The sequence below is a fragment of the Caretta caretta genome, chromosome 2 (genome assembly GCF_965140235.1).
Source record: "Caretta caretta isolate rCarCar2 chromosome 2, rCarCar1.hap1, whole genome shotgun sequence".
In the NCBI taxonomy this organism is placed as follows: domain Eukaryota; kingdom Metazoa; phylum Chordata; order Testudines; family Cheloniidae; genus Caretta; species Caretta caretta.
The window spans coordinates 68,409,018-68,427,515 of NC_134207.1; the positions used below are offsets into that span (position 1 = coordinate 68,409,018).

Here is an 18,498-nt window from a genome sequence, read left to right on the forward strand (position 1 = left end):
ATTTCCTAAAGTTGAGGAACTGAATATCAATATTAATGGAATTACTTCAGATTTACACCAGTACATGTCCTACATCAAAATCTGGCTCTTTATCCTTAACCTCAACTATTATTACCCATAGAATGAAGTATATGCTGTATTGTAAAGTGCACAGACCCACAGTGCAATATGTAGCCAGTCAGGGTGAAAACCATTTCTCAAGGAGACTTTTTAAACCAAAATTCTATTTCTATGACTTTAGCTCTCAGTGGGACTCCTCAAATAGACATATCCAGTAATACAGCCTAAGATTGTGTAGAACTCAGCATGCTTTGATGACATAAAGTACGACGTTACTCTACTACAGATGACCTACAATAGTAAAAAAAAAAATTACATCTGAATATTTTAATGAGAACATCAGCAAATTTAGGTGAGGCTATTGACAAACCAACTGCAGTTCTTTGTCTTCAAAGGAGAATACTGAAGTTTCTCTCATGCTTGCTACAACTTCCAAGCTCAGGAGGATGCTTTTGATTTCCACTGTTGGTCTAACTTAGTTTTAGAGGCATTACTTGACTTCACTATATTTAGTTTGTCGTCTTTGATCTATACAACATACTTCTTGGACACACAGAACACATAGTTGCTTGTTTGCCTTTGCCCAGGATAAAAAAGTACTGCTTGCACAGTTATTATTCACCTTTGATTGTTTTTTGATTTTTTGGAACAACTATCAAGAGTGTGTGTGTGTGCATGTTAAGTTTGTCATCTGTGGCCATTATGTGACACAAGATTGTCTGGGCATACAGCACATGCCAATCAGGGAGCAGTGCCCCATCATTGTAGACACGGCACACAAATACAACAAAAAAGATGATCCCTGATACCAAGTGCTAGCCATCTATGTAGAGCTTACATTCTATATCTAGGTTTGTGTAAGGTCACCCATCACTAGTATCTGAGTGCCTTCCAGAAGAAATAATCACAAAAAAATTATTTTTCCAGTCCAGCAAGAACAAACCTAAATGTTTCTTTTAAAATAAAATCTATAAAATGAGTTGTGTCAATGTTCTTTGCTGGCACAAAGGGTGTGTGTTTGTTTTGTGCAGGGGAACTGTCATCTGAAGTTAAAAAAAACCCAGCATAGTTAAGTGCTGACATACAGGAATTTAACAGAGTTAAAAATGCACCTTTCAAAAAGCAAAAACTGTGCTCAGTAGCCATTGAGAGCAGAATACACCATATACCAGGATAGGTTTATACTGGAAATACACAGTGCAGAGAGATAAACATGAAGAACAGGTGGCTAAAGCTGATTTTTTAAAAAATCCCTAAAAAATAAATAAATAGTAGAAGCAATAAGGCCCTCCTCATTACAAAAGAGTGAAAGGACTAAGAGGGAAAAATTAGAGGATGATAAAATAGCAGAGAATGCAATTTTGTAGCAGTGTTTACCATAAATGGTGAGTCTATGTCCAAGGACATTTTTCATGTGAAATCAGAGCATGGCTTTAACGGAAACTGAAGTTATGAAGCGACTTAAACAGTTGAATCACTAGCACCGGATGAAACCCACTAAGGAGATCTAAAGGAAATGTAAAATAGAAAGAATGAGAGATTCTTTAAAAACAGCAACTGTTCCTAAATACATCTCTAGTGTGATGGTCATCTTCAGAAAAAGAAACCAGTGGAGATCCTAGGAATTACATTATGGAGTCTCACCTCAGTTGAGGGGAAATGACTGAATGTAATTAAGAATACAGCAGTACAACACTTGGATAGTTATAAGATTATTCTAACAATAGCCAGCATGACTTCAATAATGGAAAAATTATGCCTGTTGGACTTTGGAAAAGACTAATAAAGATAAGCCACTGGGGACAGTACCTTTATTAAAAGATTTTTGATTATCTTTCTGTAGGACCATAAGGACAATGGTGAGTAAGGATCCAAGTCCTGTCATGTATTAAAATGTGTTTAAACATTAGGAAACAAACAGCTGTTTTAACCTGGATGATGGTATTGGGACTTCTAAAAACATTTCAATTAATCATTTAGAGAAAAAGTACAGCGACCAGATGAAATGTCCCAATGTTAAAATGGAGGGGTTAGCAGTAATTGAGCATTGTGGAAAAATGCCATATGGATTTGGGCATCCCACACAACTAGATGAAATTTAACTGGAAACCATATAAATTGGCAAAAAACCACTACTCAGTAAACTGATGGTCTCTGCATATGAATGATCCTCTTAGGTCTTTTTCTTAAGAGTTATTGAAAATTTCTTAATAAAGCTGTGTGCTCAGTAATAGTGAAAAAAAATAAATCTTGAATACATAATGCACAGAAATTTATATAAAAATGACCTTCAGTAAAATAAGTCTACTGTGTAAGTGCTAGGTGGAATTTTTACCAGCTTCAGCTTATAAAACAAAACCAAGATTGAAGTTTTATCTACATGCTATTGCTATTTCAGCTCTGATATATATGTTACACTTGCATAAACTAACCCTTGCTCCCAAGAACAGTTGTTTTAATTGAATCAGACAGTTCCATATGACTATGGGGAGAGAGAGCACTTAATATAATTTCCACCTTCTTTTTCTTTACAAGATTCCCTTGGAGGACCACTAACAAGCACCAAGATCTCTGACCATTACTTGTGAACGTCAGAGAGACTCTGAAATCTGTTCCAGTCTTCACTGTACTAAACTATTTTTGTTTTTTCTACAGTACTTCAGCTATATATGGCACTTTACAAACTAATAAGAAATGGCAGATTCTTGCTTAAGGAGTTGACAATCCAGATTAGGCAGACAGTCCTACAAGGTAAAAAAAAAAAATAAAATCATATGCTTGTGTCATGCACCCGGTTAATATTGTGCATACGAATGGGGTTTTTTAATATAAAAATGTAAAGCTACTGTAATGTTCACATATTAGCTAGAAGGAGCAGAGTTGTTCAAGCATGGAGATCAGTGCCGGAAGGTTAGTGGGGGCGGGGGCGGGGGGGAAGCCCTGAAGGGATGCGAAGGAGGAAAAGTGAGGTTGCCTAACAGAGAATCCGAATATTAGACATTGAGGTGGCTTTAAAAGATTGCGTATAAGCTTATGAAAAGAACAGTAGGGAAGAAAGAGGCAAGATTTAGGCAGCAGCAGAACCTCTAGGATGAGAAGTTTGAATTTGATCCAAAGGGAAATCAGGGATTCAAGGTAAAGAACGACAGCTGCAGTGGCAGGCAAGAACAATTGTTGTTGCAGTATATTTAACAGAGGCATCTAGTGGGGACAGAATATAGAAACCAGAAGAACAGAAATGGCTGCAGTAGCAGAGACAAGGAAGCCAATATTTTAGCACATGGGATGGCATGGAAGGGCAGGATTTAGCATCAGCCTGTCTGAAGGAGTATGGACAGGAAAGACAGACAATGAAAAAAGTAGAATTACTAAAAATTATGAAGACTGGAAGAGGAAAGATGTGGAATTCCATTTTAACTATATTCAGCTTCTGTTGACAACTTGATATCCAAGAAGGAATATCAAAGATAGCTACAGCCTTGAGCCTAAACAGAAGGGAAAAAGTCAGAGGTACAAAGAGATGTATTAATTATGAGGTCATGCAGAAATAAGAATGTAGAGACGAGACAGAGCCCAAGCTGCTGGTTCCCTATTATTCATTCAGCATTGTGAAGGTGGCCTATTCAGTTTTTATCTAGTCCTAATCAGTTACATACAATATCTTACCCTAGGTTGATATTAACTTAAACAATATACAAAGCCTACAGCGGTGTTCTATGAAGGCTCATTCCTATAGAATAAAGAGCTTACTTGAAAATATTTTTATTTTCCCTTCTGAAGAAGTTTGGTCATTTTGATTTTTACCAGTTTAAGAAAGTTATATTGCTATACATGCTGTAGTTTGGCACATTTGCTAAATTAATCATGTCTCTCACAAACCATATACAATTTTAGATGCTCTAAACATTTGTCCACATTGAGGGGTTTTTAGATTTGACATTTTATCAATGTATGCACCACTTTCATTTCCAGTGTATGATCTTTGCATATCTGAGGACTTGCACTACAAGACATGGAAGCATATTTAAGGAGTTAATACTACAAGATAAAAGGGTGTTTTATTAGGACTTTGTTATTTTGTTGTGCAACAGCACCATCAGGCTATAAAACAAAATGGTGAAATATCTTAATATGAAGCACTTTCTAGACATGATTATAATTCTTCCATGTAAAAAGAGACTATAGTGAAGAACTACCTTGAGGCTATAGTACTACAAATTCAAAACACATTTTTAGAACTTGTTGATACAGTTGAAAGCAGGGGCAAACATGCTATGGCCCTTTATTGCTGTGTTAAGAAAAAAACAAAAACATCTAACCCATAGCTCCCAACACTATGGCCTACCTCACTTTATTAAAAAAAAAATGGAATGTAAGCTTTGTGATGTAAGGAAAAGGCCAATATCCTTGGCTCACAAAGATAATCACACAATTAGTGGAAGAACTCGAACTGTTGCATACATAAGGTTGTTTCATTTTGATAATTCATTACTCTACTGCATTAAATATGAACACAGCAGCCCCTGGTGAAGAAATATATAATATCACAATTGAAAGTAAACTTATGGAGAACTATTGAAAGGCACAATAATGTAATGTAAAAGCATTTGATCTCTTCAAGGAATTTTCATATAAAAAAAAGCTTGGCTGTTTGACAATGACAACGCATTGAGGTGTCCTAGAAATAGGATATATTTCTAGAAGTGCTGACTGGCTATCTTCTACAAAGCCACTTGTACATATAGTCTCTGCATTCAAATCTTACCTGTAGATCCAGTTTTGCCATGACACCTACAAGAAGCTACAACTGTCCACAATGGATAGTTGATCGATAATTTGGATGTCTACAGCGATCCTTTTATTACCAAAAACAAACTGGCCACTTATGTCCTATCAGTTCCCATTACCCTGTGTCTTCCTTTTGTTTTATGAGCTCTTCAGGGCATTAACAGTGCATTCTTTTCTGTTTGGAAAGCACCTAGCACGCTGGTGTAATACTAGAAACAAATTTATTAGTGGAGTCCCAAAATAGCAAAGTAAACATTTAAACACCGGTTTCCTTGATATTGGAGAGAAAGAGGAAGATACTACTCCTGCCCAAATCACTTTAAAATGCAATATACAGCCCTTGGCCAAAAGAACAGTTTTACACTTGGTGTTTTAATTCAACAAACTACGAAGAATATTTTATTCAGTTTTGAAGAGCTATCTTAGGTCATGTCTCCAATCATCCAAAAATTACAACTGCCAAGGGTTTCATGTTCAAGGGGGCCATCTGCTCTTAAGTTTGATTTAAAAAAAAAAAAATCAGTTGTCAAGCTTTGTAGGCATGGCAGGACACAAATGGCTAGTGAAGATCCAAACTTTGAGACATGTTGGTTTTTTTTAAAAGTCAGGTGGTGGATATTAAAGGCAACTATGAGAAAGCTGAACTTCACGCAAAAGGCATGAAGAAATCAGTAATGGCATTGAAAGAAGAGTAAGATGGGAAGCAAGGTTTTGCATTAACTGAAGCAGGGTGGGCAGAAAAGAGATGACGAGATTATCACAATTTAGTGAAGGGTTTTAAGCTATAGGAATGAAGAAAGTTTTGTGTGACATAGGTGAGAAAAATAATGCCATGATCTTTCTTTAAGGAAAGACTATGTTGACTATAAACTTTAGTAAAACATACAGCAGATGACAGTGAAGAAGCAGTTCAAAACACAAGACTGCACTGACTGGGAGAGGGAAGTGCAGAGTAGTAGTAGCTGAAGCCATAAGAGCAGATACATCTTGCCCAAAGAGACAGAGTGGAGGAGCCATGACAAAATGCTAGTGGTCACACTGGAAGATGATTTAACATTGACACTGAAGAAATGGGTGAAGAGCTTAATGGACTAGGACAACTGACATGACAAAGCCAAGAGGAGCAGTCAACTCTTTCAAAACTGTAGACAAACAGGAAGATTAGTACCAACCCAAGGCCCTTGCCTTATCAGACAGAAAGCTAATGCTAAGTGTGACTAGCAAAGGGAACAGAAACCAGCTCTCTAGTAAACCAAAAGGGGGAGAGGCAGTAAGTATTAAAGCATGTATGCAACATTCACAAGCACACTTGAGGCAAGACAGAAATGGTCCAACAATTAGAGAGGCCACATAGGCCGCCAGAAGTATGTCCTTGTATCCTCTTTCCCTTAAATGGGCAGGAGAAAAGTGGAATGAGAGGACAGGAGGAGGTCAAAAGGCTAGAAGGTAGTCAGAATGAAAGTTGGTAACAAGCAGGGAAAAAGAAAAGGTTAGTAAGGGGCAACTAAAATGTAGTTGGAGATGGTGATAGACTACATCTGGGAGAATTCTCTGGATAGGGTCAATTTTATCCTAAAAACTATTGTGAACAATGGTGAAGTTTGAGTCAGAGGTGGGGAAGAGATGCAGGAGTAGACTTGTTTAGAAAGGGGGCAGGAGTACCAAGTTAAAAAAAGCAGCAAGCTTTAGGGCTGAAAGGCTGTAGGGGAGCCTGGATTCCCAGCAGAAATGCTCTTCAACATAGCAACAGCAAACAACCAAAGCTGTGGATTTGGGATGCCAGGGAGAGAGGAGGAAACAAAGTGAAGCAGAGCATGCAATAACTAGCACTAAAAGGAAAGGCAGCGAGAAAGGTAGTAAGAGCTGCAGAGTAGTCAGTTCAATCACATCCATTAGTTCTCCATCCCCAGTCAGACAAATGCAGGGAAGCCAGCAGCAGCATCCAGGTACATGAAGTGGTGAAAAGGAAATACACAGTAAGAGCAATGCTTAGCAAAGACAAGGCCAAGGGTCACCAACACACTCATAAGGCACAAAAAAATGGGATATATCAGATGGGCACTAACCATGCAAACATGAAGAAAGCCAGGATGAAAAAGAGCTAGGCATCCAACAGAAGAGTAGTGAGAAAAACAGCAGACAATTGCAGGGAGAAACTGGAGACCATGAAGTGTTGCCAGTGTAATCCATTACATTACAGACAAAAGCAACCATCCGATCAACTGGAACACACATGCAGCATGAGTGGAAGTCAGCCAAGATATTCTTGCTAAGTCCATTGCAACAGGAGCCTTAACGAACAGTTCCACATTGTAGAAGTTACTCCCTCTGGCAGCATGGGACGATGGTTCACACTTTAAAGCCAACACTGGGGATTTTCTTAATGTTGTAAGATAAGGTGGTTGATTAGGCAGCAACATGAACTGCAGCTCTCTGCCTTGTTTAATGCATGATAGGTCCAGTAATCTAGTGTCACTTTCAGAAAAAAAATGTCAAAGGTGCTTTATGTACTATACATGCTCAAATTAAATTTAAAAAAAGTGTGAAGCCATAAAGTACTTACGTTGCTGTTTGAAAGTTCCATAGAGAGGAGGAACTGGCTACACAGTGCTATTAAATGCCCAAAATAAGATTTTAAGATCTTATCTTACATTAATTGTAGGTTAAGCTTTTTCAGTTAACAGTTTTTTGTTAATATCCACTACTATTTACCTGCTGGCGATGGTATAAAAAAGTATGTAATTGAAGGTAAACAGGTAATCAGAAAGCAAGTTATTAAGAGCAATGGAGTTCAACTTTTTCCCCTCACAAGCCTTTCCCTAGACAAGCAGATGGCTACAAATCTGATTAAACTTTTTTTTAAAAAACTAGAAATTAGTTTCCATTGAAATCCATTTATGTATTTTTTTCTAGTAGTAGCTTGTATTTTTTTTTAAGTTGTAACTTCAGTGATTGCACTGTTGTCAGATGCCTCCAATTAGAGCTGTGATAGTGTGACTCATGTAAACATTGGTTTTTGTACATAAATATGAAAAATGCAGAATAGGGACCTGCTACTTTAACTATTACACAAAACAGTAGGGTAGTACTTATCGGTTAAGTTGTACCAAACCAGTCTCAGTAGTTCCTCTTCCTCTGTAATTCTCGCTCTAAGCAGCTGCTCTGTCCCCCACCAGATATGCCGCTACGCCAAAAGTTGTTTTGAAGAAGTTGTCAAATATCAAGGCCAATTATGTGGTACTCAGCATTAAGTGAAAGATTAAGAATTATTTCCATAACTGCCTCAAGGTAATCTTTGTACATGTCTGTAGTGAACCTTTTAGGCACATAGTAATTACTATTTAGTTGCATCATGGTAGTACCTAGAAGCCCTACTCTGACCAGGATCCCATTGTGCTAGGAACTGTACAAACAGAAAAGCTGTCCCTGCCACACTATGTCCCCTTGCCCCTCAAAGAGCTTTACAATCTAAGGTAATGTTCTTTTTCAGTTGGCAACATCTTATGATAAAATAAACGTAGAGGCAATGTTAAAAATTTTTAATGCCTAGCTGACAGAAATCTTCATATGTACATAACATATAATAGTAAACAATACAGATTGTGCAATCAGTATGGTGTCCCTCCTATTGACTTCAATATATTCTCTCTCTCCTCTGCTGTAGGCATATTTGGTTTCACACCATCTCTTCTCCTTTGTATCATAACAGCATGCTGTAAACAGAAGAAAGCGAGTATGAGAACACACTGATTTCTCAGAAGTCTCTGCCTCTAATTTAGCTCCGAGTGAATGTACTTCTTAGAAGTTCTTTATAGCAGAAACTAGGTCCTTAACTTCAGTTAAATGCACTGGTATTAGTTAAGTAACATCAGATAATCCACTTTATCGTTTCAGTAGACAGTGAAAGCAAATACTTTTAAAGAACTACAGTATTCTCATGGCAATATGTCAGATTAACTGCATAATTGTGCAACCCACCAAAAAAAGCTGTTTGCAGACAAGAATTATTTAAAGTCATTAGCTAAAGGATGTTGCTAGTAGAGAACAGGAATGATTTCTCTGCTGATATTCCCACTGCAGAATGTTTTGTCTGAACAAGAAAAAGCTGGAGTTAGAAGGAAACTTAAGTGGCAGCAGCAGAACACCCCATGAGGAAGAAAAATAAAAGTTAGACTATATTAATAGGAAGCAAAATAAAGTGTAGGAGAACAATGTCAGGGAAGACAAAGTGAATAGAATGGTGAGGGAAGTTAACATAGGAAAGAAAACTCCCTGATTATATTGTTTAAAAATTTTGTTCTAATATATCCATGAGATTTGGGTCAGGATATAGTACCAGTACTAAATTATAAGATTCAGAAGGAGACAGGGGTATTTAACACTGCAAAAAACATTTGAGTAGACCCACTCAGATTTGTAAAAAAGGACAAATATAGCAGTTTAAGACTTGCACCTATGCATTACTTTAACTTCTGAAAATTAGTTAGTATAATCATTGTTCTTAAAATTACACTGTGGCAAAACTAAAATTATTTTTGTTCTAATATTTTCATTTTAATAGTGCTAAAACAGTAATGAAAGAACTTCAATTCATGTCAGAATATTGACAGGATAAACTGGAATTATCTAGTGCAAAAAGTTTGATTAGTGTTAGGCCTTAGTTACCAGGATAAACTCAAAGGACTGTTTTGTTAAACCAAAATATTCTGTTTGAGAATTTTGCTCAAGACTACTTACCCAAAATTTTCTGCAGTTTTTGTACTTTAAAAAATAAGAGGCACACATATCCTTTCTGTAGTTATTGTCATCCATACATTGTCTAGAAGCATCTGTTTCCTTTAATATGGAAGACAGGTCACACTTAAGAGCTGGTGGGGATAAATATATTTACACATTTTTAGTGTAATATTTCATTCTAAAAAATCCCCAGAGTATTTTATAAATTAAGATTAAGGGAGGCAGCCAACTTGTCTGAGTGCTACAAACAATAGTTGGGGAAGTAGGAGAAACTTTGCATCAAGGATACTAGGGCAAACTCCTGCTCTTACAAGAATCATAGAATATCTGGGTTGGAGGGGACCTCAGGAGGTCATCTAGTCCAACCCCCTGCTCAAAACAGGGCCAATCTCCAATTTTTGCCCCAGATCCCTAAATGGCCCCCTCAAGGATTGAACTCACAACCCTGGGTTTAGCAGGCCAATGCTCAAGCCACTGGGTTATCCCACCCCCCAAAGAAAGGCCAGGGAATCTGAAAGCAAAGACTTCAATTAGGAGTTGTGGCTGCTCAGCACCTGTGGGGGAAATAAAAAAATCAGGTCATCTGTCCTCAGAACGCAGACAGAAGTTCTGTTTGGTTCTTTCAAAAGGTATCCAATGCAGTAAACAGCAAAATACTTGGGGGGTGAGGTTTTTTTGGGTAATTAAAAAAAAGAGGGGAACAAATCCAAGCTACAAGGATTTAAGTCTGTCCTTGAAACCACAATCAGAATCCCAAACCTGATAACTAGAAGCCTACCCCATCCATTCGTGCAAGAGCTATTAGTTTCTGAACTTAATATTTTTAACTTAAAAGGTCCAAATATTACTGATGTTTACACGAACACATACACCCCTTCAGAAGGAATATGAAGCAATATAAACGACTTGCTTTTAGAAGGAACTATCTGGGTAGTTTTCATACCCCTATAATAATGCATCTTCAGACTAAACCATAACCGACCAATCTTACCGCTAGACATGGATTTGTATCGTGGTCTCTAAGTCGCTGCACATTCCTGGACATCCTAAAATGTCTTACTGCAGCTAGAAGCAGGAAAGAAAAGAAGTTTTTTTGTATTTGACCCACAAGCGCCATTAATGTTAACAGTCTCAGTTTGAATTTCCATTTTAAGTGGTTTAACACAGAAACCTCTACCATAGTACATACACGCAAGATCTGAGAGATTTTTTTTTAAACATATAATTTAGAAAAAAGGAATATAGAAACTTGTTTGGTTTTCTGCATACAAGAGGCCCAGTTTTCTACTATATAAGGATGGTTCATGCTCCTCTGATAGTACGAAGCAACTCAGACCAGTTTAACCAGTCCTAGCTATGCAGTAGCTCCTATGCCAACTCCTGACTATTAGTGTAGGGATTTGACTGAGGAAAGGGGTATGTCTCACATATTCCTACACCTCCAAATTCGCCAGATACTACAAAAGGCCCTGTGGCTTTTAACAGCCACTGCATATTTAGAGAAAACTCAAATTGTTCTAATTTAAACTGGTGACTAGCCTAGTACCCAGATGGCACAACACAGAATTGAAAAGCAACAATGTGCACACGCAAAGCCCTCCTAGCTTGGGCCAAGTGCTCCTTGGCCAGTCCACAAGAATCAGGGCCATAGTGGAAACTAAGCTTTGAGTACAGAAACATCTAGACCTACTACTATATTACCAATTAGTGACATGTTTGACACAAAAAATAGTTCCCTAGGGAAATATCCACTTAGATTCTACTTAACCCACATTTAAAAATCAGATTGTTAAACAATGCTTACCTACGAATATTGTAGCTAGTTTCCAATTGCTAAACCAGTGTAAAATAAAGTAGAAAACTAGTTTCAGTTTGACACTGAGCTTCCTACTTGAGCTCATTATTTTTCTACAAAAAGCTGCTGTTAAAGACAAACTTAGAAATATAAATATAATTTAAGAGTATCTATAGTAAAAATAGCATCCTGTACTAACTCTGCTTACATCAGTAACAAATCTATTTAGTCCTTTTTACCACTGCAGAGCCAATACACAGGAGGTAGTGGGATTCTATTCCTTTTTGTAAATCAACTGAATTGTTAAGTTTCAGCTGTAGGCCATATTCTGCCCTTAGGTACACTTGGGGAGCCTCTCTGAAAACCAGGTTGCCCAGGAGCTACTAATGGCAGAATTTGGTTTCCTAGTTAGTTTGGGGGTTGTTTTATTTACACCACAGGTAATTGTGTACAAGGGAGAAACAGCTACTTCAGTTTCAGATCTAAGACCAGAGTATATAGTTAGAACATGTTTTTTAAACAGAGTTTGAAGTCACTGAAACAAACATGGAACTCTGATGCCTTTTTAATAAGCACTTTTCCACAGGAGAACCATACTTTAGAACAGTTTCTTTTGAGAAGTATTTGAACTCTCAGATTTTAATGCTGAGGGAAGACTGCATATAAGTTAAAAATGTTAACTCACCTACTGAAAGTTTTTTTAGCAACTGTTTTCACAGAGAGCTTGATATTTTAGTTGTATTTTAACTTTGGTATCCGGAGCTAAATATTCCGTTTCTTTGCTAGAGCAAGAGTGTTTTTGATCACACAGGGTTTAAAAATAAATGGATGTACACTAACCAGACAACCAAGGATTGCAGAAAAGGCCAAAAGAACTTACATCCCATCAACATCAATGCTGTTAACATGAAATTTCAGAAGTTTGCCCAAGTATTACTTATAACTAGTGTGTTGTGCTCATTTTAGAAAAGCATGATCAATAAGGGAACATTGCTGGTATGCTTTTAAGACTATCTTCATGAAAGTGACCATTCAATGAAAAGGCTGAAGGTAACTTACTGGAAGCAGATTTTGTCTAGTGTTCACACTATTGTCAGTCAGTCCACAAATGACTAGTAGCTCATTTAAAGCTGAGGTATTTCCAGTGCTTGTCAATCGGTCTAGTCCAATTGACAATGAAATGTAGGAAGTGTACTGATTGTAAATTGAGGTTTAAAAAGTAGGTTTTGTTCTTATAAAGTTGCTTATTGATTTGATTTAGAATGTGCAAAAGCTTAAATATGCTAGTCTATGTGCAAACATACTAGGCACTACTACAAAAAAATACTTCATAGATAAGGGCACACGGAAAATAATCTGATGGCTCCTCAACTGATTTTTCTATCAAGTGCTTCAACAACATTAGGAGCACAACCTACTATCAAGCCTGACAGGCAGGTAGGTCACATGCAAATGCTACTACTATTTGATTTAAGTTAACAGGAAGTAATCGCTCCTCTCCCTCCCCTCGGTTTTTACACATCTACAGGCTGACCTTCCTGCTTTAGGAATACAGGGCCAACCCCGAACACATCAAGGGTTTGTTTATACTACAGTTTTTAATTATGTTTTACTAAATTAGTGAACAGTTGTAAACAGCACAGGCAGGGAAAATATTACTAGTACAGTTTAACCCTAGGGCAGACTTGCAGTTCAAGAGCCATCAAGCTATTTTCCAGGGCTCCCACTGCTGCCAAGTCTTTCAGCGGAGCCTAGCACCGTCAAGCCCCTAACACGGTCATTAACGAGGAGGGCTGAATTAACACCTCGATCTGTGAGGGCGGAGGAGGAGGTGGTTACAATAGGTGGCTGAGATCGGTTTAGGGGCGACCCCTCGCCTGGCCTCTCCCTTCCCAAAGCGGGGTCAAGGTGGTGCCCCCAAACACCTGCTTACGGGCAAGTCGCTTTCGCGGGCGCTGCGCTCCGGGAGCCCGGCGGTTCTCGGGCGGCCCCCCAGGCTCCGTCCTTGAGCTGCCCCCCGGGGACACGCAGCCCACGCCCGGGGGCCTGCCACACGCTTGCTCCCCCGTTTCGCCGGCAGAGGGTCGGCGCCGCGCCCCGAGGGGTGGGAGGGGGACGGGGCGCCCCCGCCGCTCGCAGAGGAGAGGGGCTGCGGCGAGGATCACTTGCTCCCGTGACAGCGAGGCCAGAACTCCGGGCCGGGCTCGCCCGCCTCTCCGCCCAGACCCCTCAACTGCCCGGGGCGCCCCCTGCCGCCCGGGCAGCCGGGGAAAGGAAGCGAACGGGCCCCGCTGCGGCTTCCTCCCCCCGTCTCCTCCGCCCCCAACCCTGAGGCGGGACGGCAAAGCCCCGCTCCTGGAGCGGCGGGTCCCCGGCCCCCGCCGCCGCCCGGGCCGGGCTGCAGGGGGAAGGCGGCGCGGGACGCCCAGGCGGGCACGTCCCGGCGGCGGAGAACAGCCCGCCGCACCCCGGCCCCGCACTTACCTCGCGGGCGGCTCAGTAGGCGCGCGAGCCCCGTCTCCAATTCGAAAGACGTCAGCGGGGGCTCAGGCGGCAGCAGTTATGTAGGGGCGCAGCCTAGCCCGCTCCCGGCCCCGCGGCTCCCCCCGGACTGACACCGCCGCCGCCCACTCCCGGCTCCTCTGCCGGCTTGAGTGACAGCGCCGGGCCCGCGGCCGGGCCGCCAATCCCCGCCAGGCCCCGCCCCTCCCTGGCCTGAGCGGCGCCTCCTTCCACCAACCAGGCGGGCGGCGCGGGCCGCAGGCGCCTCCAGCGGGGCGCGGCCGGAGCCCTGAGTGACGGGGGGAGGCGGCCAACCCGCGGCGCGTGTGGGCGGCGGGCGGTGTGGGCGCGGCGTGTGCGGCAGGCTGGGCTGCACCGCAGCGCATACACTACAATGGCTGCTGGAAAGAGGGGAAAGCAAACAATTTCCAGGCCCGCCGCGTCCAGCCCGAAATATGGGAAAAAAATTACAGAAAAATCGGAGAACACTGTAAAGGGTGGAAACGGGGCGCAGAGGGGATGCTGAGGCTCCCGCGGTGAGTCTGCTGCGGGTTTGGGGGGCAGGCGCCGGGGTTTAGCAGGGAAATATCAGGGTTATTTAAATTATGAAGGGGGAGGAGGAGAAGGAGGAGGGGGGAGCGGAGAGCGGAGCAGCGGCAAGGAAAAGTTTGTGTTAATCGCGCCCCCTCCCATCTCTGAGCTGCCCCCACCATCCTTCTGGGGACCCCAGGGCAGAAAGTAGGGGAGAAAAATACATAGCCCGGAAAATGTATTTTATAAAAATATATCCTAGGAGTTTAGTCCACCCACCCCCCCCCCCTTCCCTCCTGCACCGTAGTAGTTAAAGAGGGAGAGAAGTTTGCCTGGGGAACTCAAGGAGGGAGAGGGGTTCTCCCCCCCCCACCCCTTAGCTTCGTTGGGGAGTTCTGAAAAGTTTTTTGCAGAAGTTTTTCCCCCCCCATCTTCTAGCACCCCCCTCCTTCTCCAGGGTCTGTGCTGTGAATAGAGTGACAGCAGCGAGAAGGAGCGGAAGACATTAGAGACCGTGTTGCCCAAAAATGAGGGAAAAATTAATATAAATTCACCCGAAGTATCAAACCAGGCGCATTTTGCACAAAAATTTCCCGGGTGGACCCCAGTCTCCAGAGTGTGTCCTAGGAAGTAGGCAGCTCACTCTTTTGGGGGGATCTGGAGTCACTTTGGGGAACTCGGCCCCCCTTTCCTTCGTTTTGTGTGTGTGGGGGGGAGGACTAAAGTTTTTCCCTTCATAATAAGGAAAAGAATGTATCTGCTCTCCCCCCTTCGAGTCGCCCAGGAGCCTTTTGCTTCCCTCATTCGAGTATGTTTAGAGGAAAGTGTGAATCCAAGTTAGTGCTGAGTGTTGTTGCATTGGGGAGAGGGGTTTGTTAACTGAAAGCAGGAGAGATCCGGAGAGAGAGAGAGCAGGGACAGCTTGTTGTCAGTATCATAAACAACCAAAATGGAGGGAGAACTGAGGCATATAACAAAATAAAAATTAGAAAAAAATTCCCAAAAATACTTAAAAATCGGGGCCGATCCCTCTTTTCTTCCTAAGGGTAGCAGAATAAACCCCGTGTCCTTGCATGCCCCTATTAACGTTTCAGGGAGCAAGGAGTTAATATTTATTATTTTTTTTGTTGATGAATTCTTTGGAAAGGCAAAAGCCTCTTATAACTCGCCACCGACAATAAGAAAACGTGAAAATCCCATTCAGATGAGAGTGGTGGGGGGAGATGATACTGTAGAAACTACATAATTTGGGGGTAATGTGGAGTGATTTTTAGATAAGATAAATGCTATAGTTGCTCCTTTATAACTTCCTTTTTAATGCTCTTTGTGTACAGTTGGTTTCTCTTTTTCTTGTTTTTTGGCCGGAATGTAATGCCTTTGTAGTGTCACTTTCTTGATCTAATTAGGATGTGTGAAGCAAAGAGTAAACCTTTCCGGTTTATAAAGTACATTTTCGTTGCATTTGAAATTCAAATTTTACTTGTGACTCCATCCTCTATTTAAACTGGATTCTTCAGTGTAGTGCTGGATTGGAACATTACCTCATAGAGAGAAAGTGAGGGCACCTCTTCTGGCGTAGAGGGCGCAGAGTAAGGGCACCTCTTCTGGGGATGCCTTGTGATTTCACTGGCATGCTTAGTTCACCTGTCTGTGTCCCATAAAGAATGTATTCAGCAGCCTTCTCGTTTTATTTATATAAAATGATGCCTCATCTTGCATCACATTGAAGTTAATGCGAAAGTGCTGCTGATGTTGGTTCCACGTGGGATCAGGGACAGAGCAGGGCATTTTAAAGAGACAGCTTCTCTTTTCTTATAGTTCTCACCTATGCAGAACCTCTGCCTAAAGCAAAGGGGTGGTTCTGGGTTTTTTTTAGATAAAGACATTAAATTGACCTTTGTATGATAAATTAATGCCACATAATAGGGATAAACTTGCAGATTCATTTGGATCCAAGCATTTCTTTTGTGCGTAGCAAGCCTTCAGGAGAGTTTTCTTAATGCATTAGTTAAAATGCTGTGTTTTGGAAACGATTTTGGAATGGATGTTGCAGAAATTAAAAAGTAACATTATTAATATAAAATATAGTATACTTCTACTAGTTCTCAATTTCTTGAAAGGAGACTAAAGGCTATTATGTAACAAAATTTCATAGCCATCTTGTAAAAAGTTATTAAGTGCATAATTTTCACTTTGAGTAATTTCAGCTTTATGGGGGACATGTAACTGTCTGTTGAAAAGCAGTGCAAAGCTTCTTCTGTATTTAAAACCTGTGAACAGTTCCAAAAGGTTTTGAAAATAGTGCAATAACTGTTTGCTTTTAATTGGCCAAACTAAGGGCTTTTTACATGTACACCTTAGCTGTGTAATTCTAACATCTCTTGAAAAATTACCTTCAGTTTTTTAAAGAATCTTAACTACACTCAAGCTCCATTTATATACATTTAACATCAGTATGGTAACTGGTACAGATTTCTGCTGTATTTTTAATTTGTAAATATTTAACTACTATGATGTGAATTGTTCCACTTGTCTATATGTCTGTATCTTGCATGTATTTTAATTCTCAGTAAGACATCTAACTTTTAAAATTCTTAGCATAACTTCTTAATATACTAATTAGATATCTTTATCAGAAATTATTACATTTTTTCATTACAGTTGATTTGTTTGTGTAGCCTTTATATTTAATTCTAAATTAAAACTTAAATACAAGGAATCCACTTCCGGAGATAGAAGGAGGGCTGAACTTGTAGGGAAGCCTTTTCAGCAAATGGCTTCTTTTGCCCTATAGACATTAAATATGAGGTGTTATAGGCCACTGTGTTCAACAGGCTGTGCTTACAAGCAATCCGTACCTTTATTGTAAATGTGACTTGTTGACTGGGATAGGCTTGTGGTTACAGATTTGGAAGAAATCACACAGTTTTCCAGTGACTCAAGCTTTGAAAATTAAATCACATCAACTATTCTTAGGAAAAAAAAAAAGCTCATTAAGGGGGAAGGATTAATCTGTTAGTATGAAGGAATGAAATTGTACATTTTTACAGAACTGTCTTTCCATGTTTTAGAGATCTTCCATATATTTACAAAAGAATTCAAATTTAGAAGGGCCTCTCCAATTATTTTTCCATAAACCTTTTCTTTTTTTGTTGATTAAAGTTATACTTACCTAAAAAAACCCAGAAATTTGACAAAATTCTTGAAGTGTCATATGTTTATTTAGTGTAGTGCAATTTTTTAGTTCTTTAGTTATACAGAAGTAACTTTATTACACTAGTTAATGATACCGAAAATAAGTTTTTTTTTTTTTAAATCTAAACTAATGCTACATTGATGATTATCGGAAGTATTTAATGTAAGACATCTCATTTATTTGGAAACTTAAATTATCATTTACTTTTTGTAATCCTGAATATAGATATAGGCATTGTTCATAACATCAAGTGTGGTGTAACAGTTGCTGAGTATCTTTCTTGACTCACAACTGCTTATTGTGAAGTGAATCCAGTACACCCAAGTGTAGAACAAAATTCAGACGCTCTAATTTGGGTTTGATCTATATTCTATTTTTCTACTTGAGTATATGTTAAATGTTACTTGATAGTATTCTTTATACCCCTAGTTGCTCTCATTTTGTAGAATACGGAGTTATTCTTAGAGCGATGAGGTGATGTTTGGTAGAAATAAAAGTAACATTTCAGGGAACTGAAGGTTTTAGAATTTAGATTTCCTTTTTCTAATATCTATAGCTCTGACTTGATACATGATAAATCATTTGAAAATTTGCCCTTTAAGTATCTAAGGAAATAAATGTTCATGGGCTGTTGTTGGTAAAGTTGTCCTAGTTTCTGTAGGTAAACTAGAATGTTCTAAATGCATTAAAAACTTTTGTAGGCATTTATCTGTCCTATCAGATAATGTTTGCGTAGGTTTTATTAGCTACAGAGATTCTAAAATTGTTCAACAAATGCAAGAATATAGATTCTCATACATTAAACTTTTCTTGCACACTTAATCTAAGTATGGTTCTTGGCATGCACACTTTATTTAGTAAATTAGTCTGAAAAATGAGTTTCCCCAAG

General features: G+C 39.8%; 2 protein-coding genes across 8 annotated transcripts in view; one reads left to right on the forward strand and one right to left on the reverse strand.

The window, feature by feature from the left end:
- Positions 1–8,372: 8,372 nt before the first annotated feature.
- Positions 8,373–14,018, reverse strand: CHCHD7 (coiled-coil-helix-coiled-coil-helix domain containing 7). The gene is made up of 4 exons (XM_048840719.1): positions 13,865–14,018; positions 10,577–10,650; positions 9,586–9,684; positions 8,373–8,561 (listed from the first exon to the last, which is right to left on the reverse strand). Exons 2-4 carry the CDS (start codon positions 10,628–10,630, stop codon positions 8,457–8,459), a joined length of 258 nt encoding a protein of 85 aa, XP_048696676.1. The 5' UTR covers positions 10,631–10,650; positions 13,865–14,018; the 3' UTR covers positions 8,373–8,456.
- Positions 14,019–14,249: 231 nt separating this feature from the next.
- The window catches only part of PLAG1 (PLAG1 zinc finger), a 58,402-nt gene continuing 54,153 nt past the window's right edge, over positions 14,250–18,498 (forward strand). For all 7 annotated transcript variants that reach the window (XM_075125204.1, XM_048840710.2, XM_075125205.1 and 4 more), the window contains exon 1: positions 14,250–14,418. The gene's annotated coding sequence lies outside the window, so the exon portion shown is untranslated. The remainder of the gene's footprint in view (positions 14,419–18,498) is intronic.